The following is a 19727-nucleotide window of genomic DNA, read 5'->3' as shown; positions in this document are numbered from 1 at the left end:
TGACTCGCTTGGTATATGTTCCTCTATGTATTTCTCTAAAAGCCTCTGAGAGATTTGTTTTTCAATTTCCACAGTGGAATTCCAGCATCAATGAATGCCTTTCACAGATCACTCAAAAGCTCAGAATTGCGACTGGAGCCAGCAGTAAACGTAGTGAAGAGATGAAGCTTGGGTATTTCGCTTGGGTAGCCTACACCCCAGCGGTATCAACATTGACTTCTCTAATTTTGGATAGCCCTTGTCTTCTCCGTCCTGCCCCTCCCCTTCCCAGCTCTCCTTTTAGTCCTACTGTCTCCGCCTCTTCCTTTCCTTTTCCAGCCCCCCCCCCCCCCCACATCAGTCTGAAGAAGGGTCTCGGCCCGAAACGTCACCTATTCCTTCTCTCCATAGATGCTGCCTCACCTGCTGAATTTCACCAGCATTTTTTGTCTGCGTTTCATTTTTCCAGCTTCTGCAGTTCTTTCTTAAACAGATCTTGGAGAAGACTGAACCAGCGAGCAGTGGCACGAACGAATGAAAGACTGACGGTGGCACCCCCGGTTTTGCCCCGGCCGGCGATGGAAGTTTTCTTGTAAGTTATACGAAGTTAACACGTTAATAATGACATTAATATTAACGTGATAACATTAAAAATTGCATAGTAATCATGGTAAACTAGAGGAAACAGCACAACCTTTTAGTAAAATGGCAAAAATAGGTTGATTTTGGCACTCAATCGTGAAAAGGGAATTATCCTGGTAAAATCATCAAAAAGGCATGAAAAGGCACATGGCATTTATGCCAAAATGCTGGCTCTAGTGATCAGAATCGCACGTCAAACAAAAGCTGGAGCAGTGCATTCTGAACAGTGATTTTTGACTTCCCCTTTAATTACACATCTGATCTTGATGCAGTTGCTGCAGAATCTGCACATGCATGATGGTGATGATATTAACCTCACTATTATTCCAACAGTTATGGACTATAATAAAGCACACAAAAAGAACGAAGCCATTCACAAAGGACCAGTTTATTACATCAATTTCTGTAGGTAATTGTTTCTGCAACTATATAATTTGCTTTCCTGGTCCATTTAAAACAAAAATTGATAGCATGAAAAAATGGATATCAATCTTTCTTATGGCATTAATTAAGTGATAATAACGTCTATAATTTTAAACTGTAGCTTTTTGATGACACACTGGTTTTGGTTAAGCTTAAACCTTTTGGGTACCATTGATTTGCACTCATTCTCTCATTTAAGTTCTTTAATTAAGTTTCACTTCATTATTTTGTTTTTCTCGCCCCTCATTGTAAATTAACATTTGTATTTGAATCTTACACCAGACTTGACTTGTTAGAAACTAATGATGGACCTGCTAAGCTGGAGAACGTTTAGCCACCGCTCACATGCTGCAGCAATTAGGGAAAATAATTAAAACAAATGATCTGTGTGGCTCTTCAACAAATATTGTTAATCAAAAGCCTGCAGCTGACTCGAATCCAAGTGTGCATGCAAAATATCTGAGAGAGCGTTGTCTGCAATATATGTTAACTCTACCCCCTTGGAAATAAAATGAGTGTAATTTTACAAAATAAGACCTCCGGCTATTCTCCTGCTAAACGATTCAGAAGCGACGAGGTTTCACAGCAACTTATTTCTTTTGTATTTAAAGCTTCCCCTGCTCCTGTATCTGGGGACGTACTTAATGAACGATGGGAAATTGAGTCGTTGGAGGATTGTTCATTATGAGAATAGCCTCGAGGGAGAGGAAAGAAACGCAACGGTCTTTTGTGGAGCTGGACATTGGTAAAGTATGCAATAGTTATATCGGGGGTTTTCAAAATTAACTCATAGAGTCATAAAGGCATACAGCACAGAAACAGGCCTTTCAACCCAAGTCGTCCATGCCAATGAAGAAGTCCCATCCAAGCTAATCCCATTTGCCCGCATTTGGCCCATTTCCCTCTTAACTTTTTCTACCCATGTACCTGCCCAAATGGTTTTTAAAAGGAGTTATTATACTTGCCTAAGCTACTTCCTCTGGCAGCTCATTCCATATCCCCTCGACTCTCTGGTTCCTATTAAATCTTTCTCCTCTCACCTTAAAGCTCTGTCCTCTGGTTCTTGATTCCACTTCTCTGGGTAAAAGGTTCCGGCCATTAACCCTATCAATTTCCGTCATGATTTCAAACACCTCAATAAAATCACCCCTTAGCCTCTGCATTGCAAGGAATGAAGTCCTGGCCCGCTCAATGTCTCCCTATAGCTCAGGCCCTCATTACCTGGCAATGGCCTCGTAAATCTTCTCTGCACTCTTTCCAGCTTAATGGCATCCTTTTGGTTGCAGGGTAACCAAAATAGCCTAAATGTTGCTTCAGCACATAACATAGTCCATTATAATTAATTACATTTATTGAAAGATGGAAACAGGCCCATCGGCCCACCAGACCATTGATCACCTGTCCAACCTAGTGTTCAGTCTGACGAACGGTCTCGACTCAAAACATCATCCATTCCTTCTCTCCAGAGATGCTGCCCGTCCGTTGTGTTACTCCAGCATTTTGTGTCTATCTTCAATGTAAACCAGCATCTGCAGTTCCTTCCTGCACACACTAGTGTAATGCTCTCACTTTCGCATCCACTCCCTACACATTGGTAGCAACTTACAGAAGCAAATGAACTTGCAAGCCCACACATGGGAGGAAACCAGAGCATCCAGGGTCACAGAGAGAACATGCAAACTCCACATAGACAGCACCTGATTGGTATCTGCCAGCTGCACCACATCTTATAAGAACTTGTTTTCCTGTACTTGGTTTGAAACAGTTTAGAAAATATTAAACTTCATGCGTTTCTCCAAACAGTGGGGCATGTCTTCATTTGGATTCTTGCTCACTGTGTGTTGATTGAATAGCGCTCTGGTGGTTATGACCTCTCCACTGCACTCCAGATGGTTTAAGCACATGTGGATGCCACAGAAGGAAACTTGGCATGTCCCCAACAACTCTCACCAGCTATTACAAATGTGCCATGCGAAGTATTTTATTGGGACGAATGGTTTGTGAACAGTTCCATCCAAGACAGCAAGACATTGCAGAGAATTGTGGACGCAGCCCAGACCATCACACAAACCAACCTCCCTTCCATTGACTCCATCTACACTTCACGTTGCCTCGGCAAGGCCACCAGCATAATCAAGGACCAGCCTCACTGCGGTCACTCCCTCTTCTACCCTCTCCCATTGGGCAAGATGTACAGAAGTGTGAAAACGCACACCTCCAGATTCAGGGACAGATTTTTCCCAGCTGTTATCAGGCAACTGAACCATCCTATCAATAAATAGAGAGTGGTCCTGACCTACCATCTACCTCATTGGAGACCCTCAGACTATCTTTAATTGGACTTTTTCTTACAGTAAACTTTATTCCCTTTATCGTGCACTGTGGATGGCTTGATTGCAATCGCGTATAGTCTGTCCGCTGACTGGTTAGCACACAACAAAAGCTATTCACTGTATCTCGGTACACGTGACAATAAACTAAACTAAACCCTCTCTTCATATTGAAAGGTGGCCCAGAGCTGAGGAACTGAGTGGCCTGCTCCTGCTCCTACTTTCTTGAGTTCTTGCAAGTACAATTTTCCCATCTCATTTAATTTTTGTCCATACTGAACAAATCATTCTTGCATATGTTCTGTGTCTCTCTTGTCACTCTCATTGAGTTAATCCAGGCAAGTGTGAGGTGATGCACTTTGGGAGGTCAAATGATAGGGGATAAAGGAAGTACTGGCAAAACCCTTAACAGCATTGACTTATAGAGAAATCTTGGAGTCCAAGTCCATTACTCACTGAAATTGGTAACACAAGTGGACAGAAAGTAAAAGATGGCTAATGGTCATTGATCGTAGCATTGAGTATAAGAGTGAGGAAGTCATGATGCAGCTTTATAGGACTTTAGTTAAGCCGCATTTGTGGTATTGTGTGCATATCTGGTCACTCCAGCGGAGGAAGGATATGGATGTTTTGGATAGGGTGGAGAGGAGGTTGACCAGAATAATGAAGATTGGCACAAAACACTGCAGTAACTCAGCGGGTCAGGCAGCAACTCTGGAGAAAAGGAATAGGTGACGTTTCGGGACGGAACCCCTTTCAGATATTTTGTGTCTATCTTCGGTATAAATCAGCATCTGCAGTTCTTTCCTACTAGAATAATGTCCAGATACAGGGAGAGGTTGGACAGAGTTGGATTGTTTTCTCCGGATCACTGAAGGTTGTGGGGAGCCATGATAGATGTATATACAATTATGAGTGGCATAGATAGGGTAGATAGTCAGAACCTTTTCACCCAAGGTGGAATTATCGAATACTAGAGCACATAGTTTTAAGGTGAGGAAGTAAAGTTTAAAGGTAATGTGCAGGGCATATTTTTTACACCGAGGGTCTATGGGTGCCTTGAATGCACTGCAAGGCTTGGTGGTGGAGGCAGATACAATAATGGCATTTAAGAGGCTTTTTGGTAGACATATGGATATGCAGGGAATGGAGCGATATGGATTATGTGCAGGCAAGTTAAGAGTTGGTCTTGGCATCATGTTCGGCATAGACACTGTGGGCTGAAGGGCCTCTTCCTGTGTTGTACTGTTCTATGTTCTATGTTCTGATCTGCACAGACCAGGAATCTAGGGACATAATTACTGGAATCATCTTCCAATCTACAGCCATAACATTAGCAGATCATCATCAAAAGCCCTTTAAAATGGTAGATCAATGTAAAAGCTCGAGAATAATTCACAGACTGAACACTGGAGAAGTGAAGAATGAGATCACAATCATCTCTATAATTTTGATTATAAGCAGAAACTAAAATGATGGACATCTTTTATTAAAATATCAATGGAATTTAAAATCAACACATTAAGCATTTCTAAAAATGCAATCTCCAGGTCATTTTAAGTGTGCATTAACCATTTCCTTGCTATAGGCATATGAATAAGTATTTTTTAAATATTGTAATAATGTTTGGCTTTGACATTCAATTAAGTCTGGCATTTATTACCAAATGAGAGTGGGATTGTAGCTAGCATTGCTGATTATCTTACAAAGATCATTGTGATTACAATAATGTCCTGCAAAGGCAGCCTTTAATTGAATTTAATTTTCTGATCTCTCTCATTAGTGAAATGCAAAGATCCGAGTCACACCAGAATCAATACTCCAACTTCATGTTCCAACGAAGACTCTTCATCCTGAAACGTGGACTCTGTTTGACGGATGCTGCCCGACCTGCTGAGTGTTTCCTGCATTTTCTGAATTATTTTAGATTTCCACAATCTGCAGTTTTTAGCTATCAACTCTCCAAGTTGATTGTTCCTGATTTTAGTTTTGCTTTTGGGCAGTTTAGAGATGCAGCATGGAAACAGGCCCTTCGGCCAACTCAGTCCATGCCAACCAGTGATAACCTAGTACTATATCATCCCACTTTCTCATCCACAGCACAGAAATAGGCCATTTGGCCCAACGAGCCCATGCCAACTAGTGACAACCCATTCACGCTAGTTCTATATTATCCCACTTTCTCATCCACAGTGTGGAAACAGGCCGTTTGGCTCACCAAGTCCACACAGATCATTAATCACCCATTTGCACTAGTTCTTTTCGTGAGATAAAGCTACAGAGAGGCCTAATTAACCACCATGGCCTAAAAATCCATCAGGCCAGAATGAAATGGTTGGAGAAGGAGAAAGAGGTGCACGCACAGGCCTTGAACCTGGTGAGATGCAGGAGGATCCCGGCCAGGACTCATCCCACAGAGCCCAGTCCCTCCACACACTAGAGTCTCCCTGCAGAGTAGTTATTAAGATGGCTGATCCGTGGGAGGTTGCTGCTGGGACGCAAGTCGGGGCCTGATCAACCCCGGCTGGGTCGCCTGGGTGAGGGTGTCTGATGTTGTGAGACCCGATACACCCGATGACCCCAGGTCACATCACTGAGGATGCGTCCCAGCGCATCTACAAGATGTATATTTTTCACAATGTTATCCTGCTTTTGCATTCACTCCCTCGATACCAGGTGCAATTTACAGAGGCCAATTAACCTGCAAACATGCACATCTTTGGGATGTGGGGTAAAATCAGAGCACCCGGCGGCTTAAATCGCGCGGTCACAGAGAAAATGTGCGAGCTCCACGTAGACAGCAGTCAAGATCAGGTTTGAACCGGGGTCGCTGGCGTTATGAGACATTTAGACTTTAGATTTTGGAGATACAGCAGCAAAGCAGGCCCGAGGGCCCACCAAGTTCACCCTACGTGCGAGCACCCCGTATACAAGCACTACCCTACACACTAAGGACAATTTACAATTTTACTAAACCCACAAACCTGTCCGTCTTCGGAGTGTGGGAGAAAACCCATGCAGTTACAGGGAAATTGTCCAAACAGCACCCATAGATCAAACCCAAGTCTCAGGAGCTGCAAGGCAGCAACTGTACTGTTGTGCCACTGTGCCACCTCACCTTCCTGTGAAGTGTTATGAGACATCATGTCACAAATTTGATTTTGTTAAATATTTTGAAGATTTTCACTACCTTTTCAACCTCAAAGACGGTGCCAGAAATGTTACCTTCCATTATAGTGCCAGAAATGTTACTTTCCATTATAAACCTTGTCCCTGCTTGTAGATCCTTTAAACCTGTCCAAACACTTTGCAACGAGCAAGCTGACTTCACCAACTGTGCCACCAATTACCCAAGAACCATTGATCTAAACTGAAGACCACCCAAAAGATATGCAATATGTCTACCTGCCATCTTTGACCATTTATGTCATTGTTGTATGCAATGCATTGTCAATTACTGAAAGTTGTTCCTCAATAAAACTGGATGCAACTCAGATTCAGATTCAATTTTAATTGTCATTGTCAGTGTACAGTACAGAGACAACGAAACTCGATTTCAATCGCCATTGTAAATACCGTCATGCACCAAAATGTCAATTGAGCCTTGCAGTTATAGTAGCTGTTTGCAAAGCAGCTGCGCCAAGCCGACTGAAATTGCAGACTCTTGAATGATTTCACTGCTCTAATCTAATCTTAGTGTTAAGAAAAAACAAAAAAAAAACACTTCAACTAGTTTTATGGCCAACAATGTCATAGAGTCATAGAGTAATATAGCATGAAAGCAGGCCCTATGGCCCAACTTGCCCATGCCGCCCAACATGCCACGTGTACACTAGTTCCACCCTCTGGGTTTGGATCCTGTCCCTCTAAACATGTCCTATCCATGTACCTGTCGAAATGTTTCTTAAACGCTGCCTCAACTACCTCGTCCGGCAGCTCATCCCATATGCCCACCACCTTTTGCGTAAAAAAGTTACCCCTCAGGTTCCCATTACATCTTTCCCCCCTCACCGTAAACCTATGTCGTCTGGTTCTCAATTCCCCTACTCTGGGCCAAAGACTCTGAGCGTTTACTCCATTCATTCATCTTAAAATGTGAACAATCTTTTGCTTTATTGCATCTACTCCAAGGAGAGGGATAATCCAGCTACATTCTTCCTGCAGATCACAGCATCTATAAGTTACCTGGTGGCCCATTGCCTGCAAATTATCCAACGTATGCCTGACATCTCGTGATAGATGAGTTGGTATTTCCTTCGACATATTAATGGGAAGAGATAAACCATTTTCCTTGGTCTGTCCCCCAGCTATATCTACTATAGCCCTTGTCTGGGAAACAGTTTGACACTGAAATAGATTTTCCATAATCATAGTATCATATCTGACCTTAGGTTTCAGAGCATGCACATACATTATTAACAAAACCATCTTCTCCCAGCTCAGGATTGTTGCCCAACTCTATCCCTGCTCCAGTTCATTAATTAGTTATTTCCTTGTCCATGTTTTTTTAATCTCTACGTTTGTTTTCTCTAATCCTATTCCTGTCAAACTCCTACTCCTGTTCTCTTTTCACCTGCTCTCTTGTCTCAGACCTCTGCTGCCCATATCAGGATATGTGCTGACTCATTACCTTATGATCTACATAGAACATAGATAGGTGACGTTTTGGATCAGGACCCTTTTTCACATTTCTGCAGACTGATTATGGTGGGGGTGGGGGTGGGGGTGGGAGCTGGAAGAGAAGAGGGGTAGGACAAAGACAGGCAAGTAATAGGTGGATACAAGTGAAAGGGGGGGGGGAGGGTGGTTGATAGGTAGATAGGTGGATCTCTTTTCTAAAGTTATGTCCTTTTATTCTGAGGCTTTGGCCTCTGGTCCTGGACTCTCCCACTAGTGGAAAGAGGAAAGATCCGCTCCACATCCACTCTATCCATGATATTAAACTAATCCCACAAACCTCACAGTAATCTCACAAGTAAACAAACAGCGAATGAATATGCTATGAGGATCTCAAATCAGCACACTAACAAAACAAAGACATAAAATTATGATAATGCAGCAGATTAAAGTTTATGGATGCAATAATGGATGTAAAATTATAACAAAATTCAGATATTAAGATCCACTCGAAAATACCAAAAATTGTTATATTATTATAGTGCCCGTATATTAAAAAATATGGAGGTATTTCACATCATGTGTCTTTCTGGTCGCTGCTGATTTTTCAACATGTTGAAAATTTCGGCGACCTATCACGGGTGCTGGCAGTCAGCTGCAAAAGGTCACGAAAGTGGAACAGGCCCTTTAGGTAACTATATAACATCCCCCCTTCCCTCTTCCCCATATAACCTGCACCCCCTTCTCTTCCCCCCTTCCCTATCTGAACCCACACCAGTTTCTCCCCTCGCACTCCCTTCCCCTTCCACCTTCTTGCCTTCCTCTAGCTTCACAATTTGCAACTCTTCAATCCTTTTGTCTCACTCCTCAGTCTTCTCATTGCTCCATCTATCTACCAATCACGTTCCCCCTCACTTGTATCCACATAACTACTCTGTCCCGACCCTCTTCCCTTCCAGCTCCCCACCATAATAACTGAAGAAGTGTGAAAAAGGGTACCGGCCCAAACCATCCCCCATCTATTTTCACCAGAGATGCCGCTCAACCCTTAAAATATATTACCATACAAAGATAGCTCTTCTATGGTATTCTGCTTTTGAGGTACACTTGCTTGTAAATTATTCTCTGGTCAGTCTGTGATAATACTGGAGTTTAACGGGGTGACTTTTATGGATTAACTGCTGAAGTTTTTATTTTTTGGGAGGAAAGGCTGAATTTGAGAGATACCGGGTTCAGTTCGGGTGTTTAAAATAGTGAAAGACTGTGAGTTAACCAGTGCAGGACCAACGACAAAGATAGAAACACTGTGGGAGGGAGGGAGGGTGGGTGAAGAGCTGGAGGCGAGAAACGACCAGGATCAATCGGGGGCGCCAACAAATGACTTGAGACATGGAGGTGCCGTGGTAGGGTGGTCTGGGCCGGCGATCGTTGCCATCGATTTCCCGGAGAGAGAGAGAGAGAGAAAGAGGGGGGAAATGAGAGAGAGAGAGAGAGAAAGAGAGAGAGAGAGAGAGAGAGAGAGAGAGAGAGAGAGAGAGAGAGAGTTAGAGAGAGAGAGAGAAAGAGAAAGAGAGAGAGAGTGAGAATGGGTGAGAAAGAAAGAGAGAAAGAGAGAGAACGAGAGAGAGGGAGAGAAAGAGAGAGAGAGAGAGAGAAGAGAGAGAGAGAGAGTTAGTGAGAGAGAGGGAGCAAGAGAGAGCGAGAGAAAGAGGGAGAACAAATGAGAGAGAGAATGACAGAATGAACGAGAGTGAATGAGAGAATGAAAGTGAGAGAATGAGAGAGAGATGAAGAATAAGAGGGAGGGAGAAGGCGGGGCGAGCACCTGCGCCAATGATCCACTAGATGGTAGGAGATGAATGAATAGCGCGTCGACAGGGGAGAGAAAGTTTGTTGCCACTGTGTGATTCAGAAGGGGTGAGTGCGTGGTGACTCAAGCCCGGGCTGTACGCAGCGCATATCCATCTCAGAGAGAAACTTTCTCCCTCTATTTCTGTCGCATACCACAACTTGGTGCCAGACCGATTTATTTCCCCAGAATCCATCTCCAGTTAACCATTAGGTTCAGTGTTTAAGAAGGAACTGCAGATGCTGGAAAATCGAAGGTACACGAAAAAGCTGGAGAAACTCAGCGGGTGCAGCAGCATCTATGGAGCGAAGGAAATAGGCAACTGCCTATTTCCTTCGCTCCATAGATGCTGCTGCACCCGCTGAGTTTCTCCAGCTTTTTTGTGTACCAACCATTAGGTTCCCATCGATATAGAGTCACACAGCACGGGAACAGACCCTTCGGCCCAACTCTTCTCATGATCTTCCAGCAGCGCTTGATGTCCATGCCAAGAGGTGGAATTCCTAGATGCTCTGGGAGTGAGGTGCTGGTAAATCTGGGTGCGTGGTCCACAGCTGGATCTGCTGTTGACGGAGAGTGCGGAAGAGAGGAGAGAGAGGAGGGACATAGTGTCATTGAGTCATAGAGTCGTGCAGCTTGGGAACAAGCCCTTCCGTCCAACCTGCCCAAGCCGACCAACGCGCCCCATCTAACCTAGTCCCACCTGCCTGCGTTCAGCCATTCGTCTTTTAAACGTGTTCTATCCAAATGTTCAGTCTGAAGAAGGGTCGTAAGTCAAGTCGGTGAAAAATCACCTATTCATGTTCTCCAAGAGATGCTGCCTGACTCGCCGATTTACTCCAGCACTTTGTGTCTTTTTTTGTGTAAACCAACAGCTGCAGTTCTTTCTTTCTACCTCCAATTGTCCTCTCCGATTGCTATGAAATCGTTCCCCTCTCACCTTGAATATGTGCCCTCTATTCCTTGAATCTCCAGCCCGGTCGCTGGCCGCAGCATCAACACGGTCCACCAGCCCGCTACATTATCTTCCCCTCTTCCCCTTTGCCAAAAGGGAACCCCCTCTTCTCCCCCCCCCCCATCCCTTTCGCCCCCCACCTCTTCTCTCTCCTCTGTGCCCCCACCTGGGCTCGCACCCATAGCTCCCCTTCCACCTATTGTTCCATCCACCCGCTTCGCAATTCGCACCACGTCAACCCTTCGGTCTCACACCTTCAATCTTTTCATCTCTAGCCTTTGCCCAACCAACTGCCTGCCAACCTCTCCATTTCCCGCACCTGTATCCACCTATTACCCGCTAGACGTTGCCCTGTCTCTCCTCTCATCCTGCCGTCTTCACCCCCCCCCCCCCCCCCCTCTACAACGAGTCTGAAGAAGGGACCCGACCCGAAACATCATCCATCCTTGTCTCTCCAGAGATGCTGCCTGACCGGCTGAGTTACCTCAGCACTTTGTGTCTATCTTTGGTATAAACCAGCATCCGCAGTTCCTCCCCACACTACCTATCCACGTTGTCCTGAGATGCTGCCTGACCCGTTGAGTTACTCCAGCACGTTGTCTTTTTTTTCCTTTGTAAACCAGCACCCACTGTTCCTTGCCTGTACCTTTAATCCCTCCCTTCCCCAGAGTCCCTGCATCTCAGCGCCTTTCCACTTACCCAGACAAAGCGCCGCGCAATGAGTAATAACAGGTTAAAAATCGAGGGGACCTGTGGAGAAGGAGGCGGAATTCGACCTCCAGGGACACAACACACACACACACACACACACACACACACACACAAGAGGTGAATGTCTCCCCTTCTCTCAAACAGCAGAGGGGCGAGATTGCAACTCTCACGACCTGTACATCAACGTGTTCTGACGCGCTCGCTGATTATTAATAAGAAGGCGGCTATCCCTGAACGCGGGTGTACGAGTTAATCGGGAGAACCCGGCTCTAACGAGAGCAGAGTGATACTGAGCTGCCGAGGATCTTGCATACTCCCAAGTCGCCGTAGCGTGTGTGTGTGAGAGAGAGAGAGAGAGAGCGAGAGAGTGTGTGTTTTCTCTTTTGCAATCTTTGTGACCAGGATGCTTACAACACGACATCGACGCGTTGATAAATGATTGCAGCTTGTCGGAACACAACACAGTGTTGGATTTAACCATCAGCCCTCAATCAGAGTATTAACAGCCTCCCCCGCTTCCCCTTCTCCCGTCTCATCCACCCACCTTGAACGCGAACCGCTGGAAGTACTTTTATATACAACAATATAGTAAACAGGAGGAAAAACAGCCCACCCCTCCCCACCGGAGTAACACAACTTCCAAGGAGTTGGATCACATAGAGAGAGAGAGAGAGGGAGAGGTTGAAGTTGGCGGCTGAGTGCCTGAAAGATGGTCGCACTGGTCGCCCGGGGTCCGCTGTGGATATACTCCTGGATACTTCTCGCCGCCCTCGCCTCGGCCGACTTGACTTGCACCCCTGCTCCAGCGAGGCGGCAGGGACTGGCGTATGTGCGCCTTGGGGCGGAAGGTTCGGCGGGCCGATGGCGCCGCGGGGTTTTGGACGAGTTCCCAGCGCAGGGGGTCCCTGCCTCGGGTGAGGACGGCGACCCCCGCCAGGAGGCGGTGAAAGTGACCAACTCGCGGCCGGAGGAGATGCAACTGACCAGCACCACCTTCGCGTTAACCGGGGACTCGGCACACAACCAAGCCATGGTGCATTGGTCTGGGCAGAACAGTAGTGTAAGCAGTGTGATTTTATATTAAAGTCATGTCAATTGTTGAATTTGTATTTGCCATAATAGAGACACGTTACCATTGACATTACCCGTTAGCCGTCGTAGCCCTCTTTGGCTATTTTATCCAAGTTTTATTCTCATGTGGGATCGCTTTTAGTTTCGAACCCCCTTTCAGCTCTTGGGCGGTCTGGTTGTTCATAAATGTGTGACTTCCATTTAAACGTCGGGTAGGGTGGTCGTGAAATAATTGGGATGAGGCAGGGGTTTGGGAAATGGTTTCGCTTCCCTCACAGCCGTCCGAGAATAGTTGTTAAATACTTGATGTAACTTAAATCGTCAATCGCGTCTCAAAATCCCCAATGACGATACATTAGGCGAAGCATCGGTTTGAATGTGTGATCGTCATTCCAACAATATTCGTATTAAGCTCCAAGTATGAAATATATATGTGTGTGTGTGTGTGTGTATGTGTGTATGTGTAGAGAGCGACAGAGAGAGATAGTTTTATAAATAAATATATAAAACACGCACTCGCTTTCTCTGAATTTATATTATATATAATATGTATATACTATATATATATATATATATATATATAAATTATATATATATATATTATATAATATTATATATTATATATAAATTATATTTATATATTGAGGAAGCGAGCGTGTGTGTGTGTTTATAGTTATTTAAATATATGTATCAATACATAAACTCGCTCTATATATAACATATAGAGAAAAGAGGACGTGTTTATATAGTTATTTAAATAGACAAGCATATATATAACACATATAAACATATATATATATATATATATATATATAGAGAGAGAGAGAGAGAGTATATACAGATATATATATAAAATCATACTTGGAGTTTAAAACATATTGAGTTTATATATATATTTTTGGGTTTAAAAGTGTTGAATCTTTCGTAAAAGAGCCCCCCAGTATCCTGAAATCAGTCCCCACGTCTGTCTTTCCCGTATATCTGGGCATGGTTTAACGATACGTAAAGCGAGGGCCGTCTGTTGATTCTAGAATGTATGTTTTTGTAAATTGAAGTAGACATTGCATGGACAGAGGGGAAACAGCAAGTGCCCAATATAGATGTAACCACGCGCTCCGGCAACACTATTGGTGACCCTCCGTGTCATTAGGTGACCCTAAACCCAAGCGTGGAGTTTGGCCGCTGCGTAAAAGGAATTGGGCGAATTAAGTTAATATCAGTCAATTTGCATCGTGCAAGGTAAAGCGGGTAAAGGTTTGCCCGGCGGGCATGACTACGTTTACGAGTTGGCTCTAGATCTCCATTTACCGATCTGCCCCTCCCGAAGGACGTGTGGGTTTAATAGGAATGCGAATAATTGTACATTTAAGGTGTGCATTTTCTCCCAAGTTCCTGTTGAACTTGTGTGGGCTCAAACGCTTCTCATTAAACCCACTTCGAAAACATTAGTAGGACCAACGCGTGTTATTTTCTAGGTTGTTTTATGGCCAATGTTGCTACCTGTCTTCAGAATTTACTCTGAGTCCCCGCGGCGAATCACAAACCTTTGCGTTTAACGTTAACTCCAGTTTGGAATATTCCACGGGCTGCTGCTCTCCAGCCCTGTCCCGCCAAGACATCCATCGACTTTCAAAAGTGAAGCTTTTAAAAGTGCATTTAGAAGGGCGCCCTGGCTTGTTGTACCCGATCGCTGAATGTAGTGTCCTAACGGTGGTTTCGGTTCTCAAGGGGAATGGCGAACCTCAGAATACAGAGCGGCGATCTAAACACCAACGCCCGCCACAGCTCCCAGTTTGCAAGTAGCGTGCAGCAAAACCGAAAATACAGCAAAGGAAATGTGTGTGTATGTGTGTGTGTCTGGAGATGGGTCCCGACCCGAAATGTCACCGATCCTTTTTTCTTCTCCGGATATGCTGCCTGACCCGCTGATTTACTCCAGCACTTTGTGTCTATCTTCCGTATTGACCAGCATCTGCAGTTCCTCTGTACACACACATGGGCGTGTAGCCGGCTAATGCGCCTGCAGGATCAAACGCGCACTCTGCCGCTGTCCCCAATTCTGGTCGCTGTGTCTCACAACCGCAATAACATTGGAAGTGAGACCGGGAACTTAAATTACATGCACCCCTACCTTTCAGCACCCCCCCCCCCCCCCCCCCCCCCCCCCTTCTCCTTCCTCCCCTCCCGTAGATATGGTTTCAGGTAATAATCTGAAACTCTCCGTACGTGGTTCCCATTGTATCTGTGCTCATGAAAACACCCAGAACAAAGCTACTCAGGGTTCCCGGAATAGTCGCTGATCTCAAATAAACCGCAAGTCACCGGCGTATCAATAACTTGGCATCGGTCCATAACCGATAGTTGTCTGCCTACTCTGTGAGCGGCTCTGGCCAGTCGCCACTGCCGCTGTTAATGTATTTTTAATTAAGGGAGAGAGGTGCGATGTTGAGTCTGTGCAGCCGAGGGTTTGGTGGAGCGATTGTAACTCTCGCCTGCGAGTGATGAGCCAGGACGGGGGTTCGGGGTTTGGCGTGAAGGGGCAGGCGGTCTTCTTTTAAAATTGTCGCGGAGCCAGCAAAATGCAACGGAGACACGAGAGACTGTAGATGCTGCAATCTGGAGCGACAACGAGAACAGGCGGCTGGAGGCAACTCAGCGGGTCGAGCAGCATCTGTGGAGCGAAAGGACATGCTCGACGTTTCGAGTCGGGACCCTAAATTAGGACAGGATCAGAACATTTAAAACATAGCACGGCGCTGCACACGAATAGACCCTAAGGGCCACAATGCCTGTGCCCATGAGCCATGTTTAAAGGAGATGTGCCTGCACATAACCCATATACCTCCATTCCCCCCCATATCCATGTACCAATCCAAAAGTGCCTTTAGAAGGGAAATTAGGAGGAATTTCTTTAGTCAGAGGGTTGTGAATCTGTGGAATTCAGTGCTGTGGAGGCCAAGTCAGTGGATATTTTTTTAAAGCAGGGATTGGTAGATTCTTGATTGGTAAGGGTGTTAAGGGTTATGGGGAGAAGGCAGGAGAATGGGGTTGAGATGGGAAGATACATCAGCTGCGATTGAATGGCGGAGTAGACTCCAGGGGCTGAATGGACTAATTCAGCTCCTGTGAATTTATGAGCTTATGAAAAGTCTCTTAAATGCCACCAATCTATTGGCCTCAACCAGCAAACCTGGCGGCACGTTATACTCACCAGCCTCTGTATTAAGAAGTTGCCCCGCACATCTCCTTTAAACTTTAAAGCTGTGCCTTCAAGTATTTTATGTACTATATCACTGATAATTTTTTTTAAATCTCGCTTTGACTGAGCTACATACCACCCCGATATATCAAGGCAGCATCAAAGCACTGGGTGAACTTGGCTAGTCAAGCAGCATCTATGAAGGGAATGGGTCTTGGGTTCCATTCTTGGGTCTATCCGAATCGTCGCCTGCCCATTCCCTCCACCGATGCTGCCCGACTCGCCGAGTTCACCCAGTGCTTTGTGTAGGAAGGAACTGCAGATGCTGGTTTATACCGAAGATAAACGCAAAATGCTGAAGTAACCCAGCGGGAAGAAGGGTCTGGACCCGAAATGTCAGTGTTCCTCTCCAGAGATGCTGCCTGTCCCACTGAGTTACTCCAGCATTTTATGTCTAAACGCTGTACTTTGGGTTTTTTTGCTCAAGATTCCAGCATCTGCAGCCTCTCATGATAGATAGATCAATAATTCATTTCCAATTGCTGGTGAAAATTTTGGCCCTCATTGTCCCTTTTCATCGATAATATGGCCACACTACAATTCTCCGTAGTTTGAAGTCTTCAGACAACCCCCTCTCCCTTTAAAGGAAAGGAGCAATGAACTGTAAGTGTTAGAGTTTAGTAAAATACAAAGTGCTGGAGGAACAGTGGGTCTGACAGCATCAGTGGAGGGAATGGATAGGCGGTGGGTCGAGTCGGGATCATTCTTCTTCTTCTTCTTGCGTATGGCGTGCACAGCCTAAAGTTGTAGGACAACTTGGTTCTATTTGATCTTATTTGATTGTGCACGCCAGGACCACGTGTAGGTTGCAATCTCCCATTCTTCAGGGACCGTCAGTCTGAAGAAGGGTCCCGACCAGAAACGTCGCCTGTCCATTTCCCGAGAAGTTGCCTATCCATTTATTCCACATGTACTGCCTGACCCACCGAGTTCCTCCAGCATTTTGTGTTTACCGTCTCACAGTGTCGTAGAATCATATGGCGTGGAAACAGGCCCTTTGGCCCAATGTACTCATGCAACCAACATGCCCCACCTGCCTGCTTTTGGCCCATATCCCTCTATATACCATATCCCTCTAAACCTATCCTATCTATGGACCTGTCCATATAACAAAATAACAAAAAAAATTAATGGGTGGAATGGGTAGAGTGAATTGATTTTGTTTTTTCACACAGATAGATGGACATTTTTTGCTTAATTGCTTTTGGGACTTTTTCACTTTTTGGCCTACAAGTATAGCAGTTCTAATTTAAGATGTTGTACTGCTGGATTAGAGGTATGCAATTTAAAAGCGCCGAGTGGGTATGAATGGGTCGCAGGATGTAGGTTTAGCTAAAAGCTCTCATTATATTCCACCTTGTCCAATAACCTCTCTATTGGAGTGGCACAAAGTGCTGGAGTAACACAGCGGGTCAGTTAGCATCTCTGGAGAAAAGTTCGGCTATTTTTTGGGTCGGGATCCTTCTTCAGTTTGATTGCATTGGGGGGGGGGGGGGGGGGGGACGTTGAAATAAAAACCAGGAGTGGGGGGAGGGGACAAATCATGGCCGACAACAGATGACCTCATGCGTAGGGGTTCCCCGATAGGCAGATTGTTGGACATAAGCAGGTTTGAGCCTAAGATAAATAGGTAGTTGCCAACTGGTAAGCTTAGTGAAGTATTTTTGGTGGAAGGAGTGGGTGGGTGAGAAACCAGTGAAAGGTCAGCCAGGGTTTAGGGGAAGGGAGAGTGGGGGATGATGAAGATGGAGTAAGGGGGGGGGGGGGGGGGGGGGGGGGGGGGGGGGGGGGGGGGAGAGGGGGGGGGGGGGGGGGGGGGGGGGGGGGGGGGGGGGGGGGGGGGGGGGGGGGGGGGGGGGGGGGGGGGGGGGGGGGGGGGGGGGGGGGGGGGGGGGGGGGGGGGGGGGGGGGGGGGGGGGGGGGGGGGGGGGGTGGGGGGGGGGGGGGGGGGAAGAGGTAAGGGAGGTGTTTGTAGAAGTTACTTAAAATTACAGAATTCAATATTCATACCGTTGGGTTGAAAGCTGGACATGAATTTCAAATTTCTCCGGATCATATCCAGCCCTAATCTCTCTCCTCGGTCTTTATACCTTGCCACAGCCCTTTCACCCCATTAAAAGTTGCCACGAATACCCTCGGCATTAAATACTCCATCATTGATGGCTATGCATTTATTTGCCAAGACCAGAAAGTCCTGGAATTTTCTTTATAAACTTTCCTACGTCTATCTCTCTGTTCCTCCTCAAAGATCCTTAAAACCCACTCCATCCAGAAGTAAAAAATCATCTACTCTAAATATTTCCTTTAGGCTGGTCTATATTTTGTTTGATAACAATATCTGACTGAGGGAGGTCAGATAGTGACTGAGTGAGATCGGACTAGCAGTTTAATGCTCTGGGGTACAAGTGCTGTAGGTAGGACAGAGATGGAGGAAAGAGAGAAGGGGGTGGGGGTAGTCAGGGATGTTGCAGTTGAATACGACGTTAGTGAGGTCACACTTGATGTATTGTCTTCAGTTTGAATCCCTGTGCTATAGGAAAGATGTAATTGAGCAGAAAACAGTGCAGTAAAGATTAATGAGGATGTGGTCAAGATTTGAGGGGGAGGTTAGATAGGGTAGGACTTTATTCCTTGAAGTGAAGCAAAATTAGTGGTGATGTTATAGAGGGGAATCAATAGCTTTTTTCCAAGGGTAGGGGAATCAAAAACTAGAGGGCATCAGCTTAAGGTGAGAAGGGAAAGATTTAATAGGAATCTGAAGGGCATCATTTTGACACAGAGGTAGGTACATTCGAGAGGAACTGGAGAATCAGATAAAATAACAATATTTAAAAGAGTTATAGAGTAATAGAGCGTGGAAACAGGCCCAATGGCCCAATATGCCCACACCACCCAACATGTCCCATTACACTAGTCCCACATGGCTGCGTTTGGCCCATATCCCTCTAACCATATTTTGTCTATGTACCTGTCCAAATGCCTCTTAAACGCTGCGATAGTACCTGCCTCAACTACCTCCTCTGGCAGCTCTTTCCATAAACCCACACATTTGTGTAAAAAGGCGACCCCTCAGGTTCCTATTAAATCTTTATCCCCCCTCATGTCAAAAGCATGTCCTCTGGTTTTTGATTCCCCTACTCTGGGCAAGAGACTCTGTGCGTTTACCCGATCTTTTCCTTTCACGATTTTGTACACTTCTATAAGATCACCCCTCATCCTACTGCACTTCAAAGGAATACTGCACTTCAAAGGAATAGAGTCCTTGCCTGCTCAACCTCTCCCTATAGCTCAGGCCCTCGAGTCCTGGCAACATCCTTGTAAATCTTGGTAAATAGATGGTAGGGATGTGTCAAACTCAAGCAAACGGGACTAGCTCAGAGGGGCATTTTAGCTAGCAGAGCAAATCGGGCTGAAGGGCCTGCTTCTGCTCTGTCTGACTCTGACTCTAGTCTGCTCTGTTCCAAAGCACTTTATAAATGGAAGTTGTAGCCAAAGTATTGATGCATGTTCCCCTTGATTTCCTGAAGGACTGTGTCCTTTGGTGTGTTATCTTCAATGGCTCATTGAAAATTTATTTCAGAGAAGCCTTGGGAAATTATAGCTGCCACTAAAAACATTCATTGTGACATTCCTTAATTTCCTGAAATTTCTCTGGCTAAAACATCCTTCATTATCATAGCTCCGTCATCTATTAAAATCAATAAGAGTATGCCTGCCAACAATGGTTGGAAGAGAGTTCATTGTGTGATCTACTGCCCTCCAGCATATTCTGTCTTGTTAATAACCCTTCTCCCTTCTGCTCTCCTCCCCCACACCCATTTAATCCCTGATATATTTATAACATAACTGAATAAAATGAGGAAGTCACAATTACTTCCTCTGCGATTATGA

At 45.4% G+C, this 19727-nt stretch overlaps 1 protein-coding gene across 6 annotated transcripts in view; it reads left to right on the top strand.

Moving 5' to 3' along the window:
• The first annotated feature begins 11698 nt into the window (after positions 1-11698).
• Positions 11699-19727, top strand: part of LOC129704093 (VPS10 domain-containing receptor SorCS1-like) — a 678236-nt gene continuing 670207 nt past the window's right edge. For 2 of the 6 annotated variants that reach the window (XR_008724683.1, XM_055646978.1), the window contains exon 1: positions 11699-12566. Coding sequence is in view for 5 of the 6 variants with exons in the window: in XM_055646978.1 (XP_055502953.1) it covers positions 12216-12566 (351 nt within the window). In the remaining variant the exon portion in view is untranslated. The remainder of the gene's footprint in view (positions 12567-19727) is intronic. The other 4 variants (XM_055646979.1, XM_055646980.1, XM_055646982.1 and 1 more) reach the window with 2 other exon arrangements.

Source organism: Leucoraja erinacea, chromosome 15, assembly GCF_028641065.1.
Source record: "Leucoraja erinacea ecotype New England chromosome 15, Leri_hhj_1, whole genome shotgun sequence".
NCBI lineage: Eukaryota > Metazoa > Chordata > Chondrichthyes > Rajiformes > Rajidae > Leucoraja > Leucoraja erinaceus.
The sequence above is the reverse complement of the archived record's forward strand: the minus strand, read 5'-3'. Positions and strand labels throughout refer to the sequence as shown.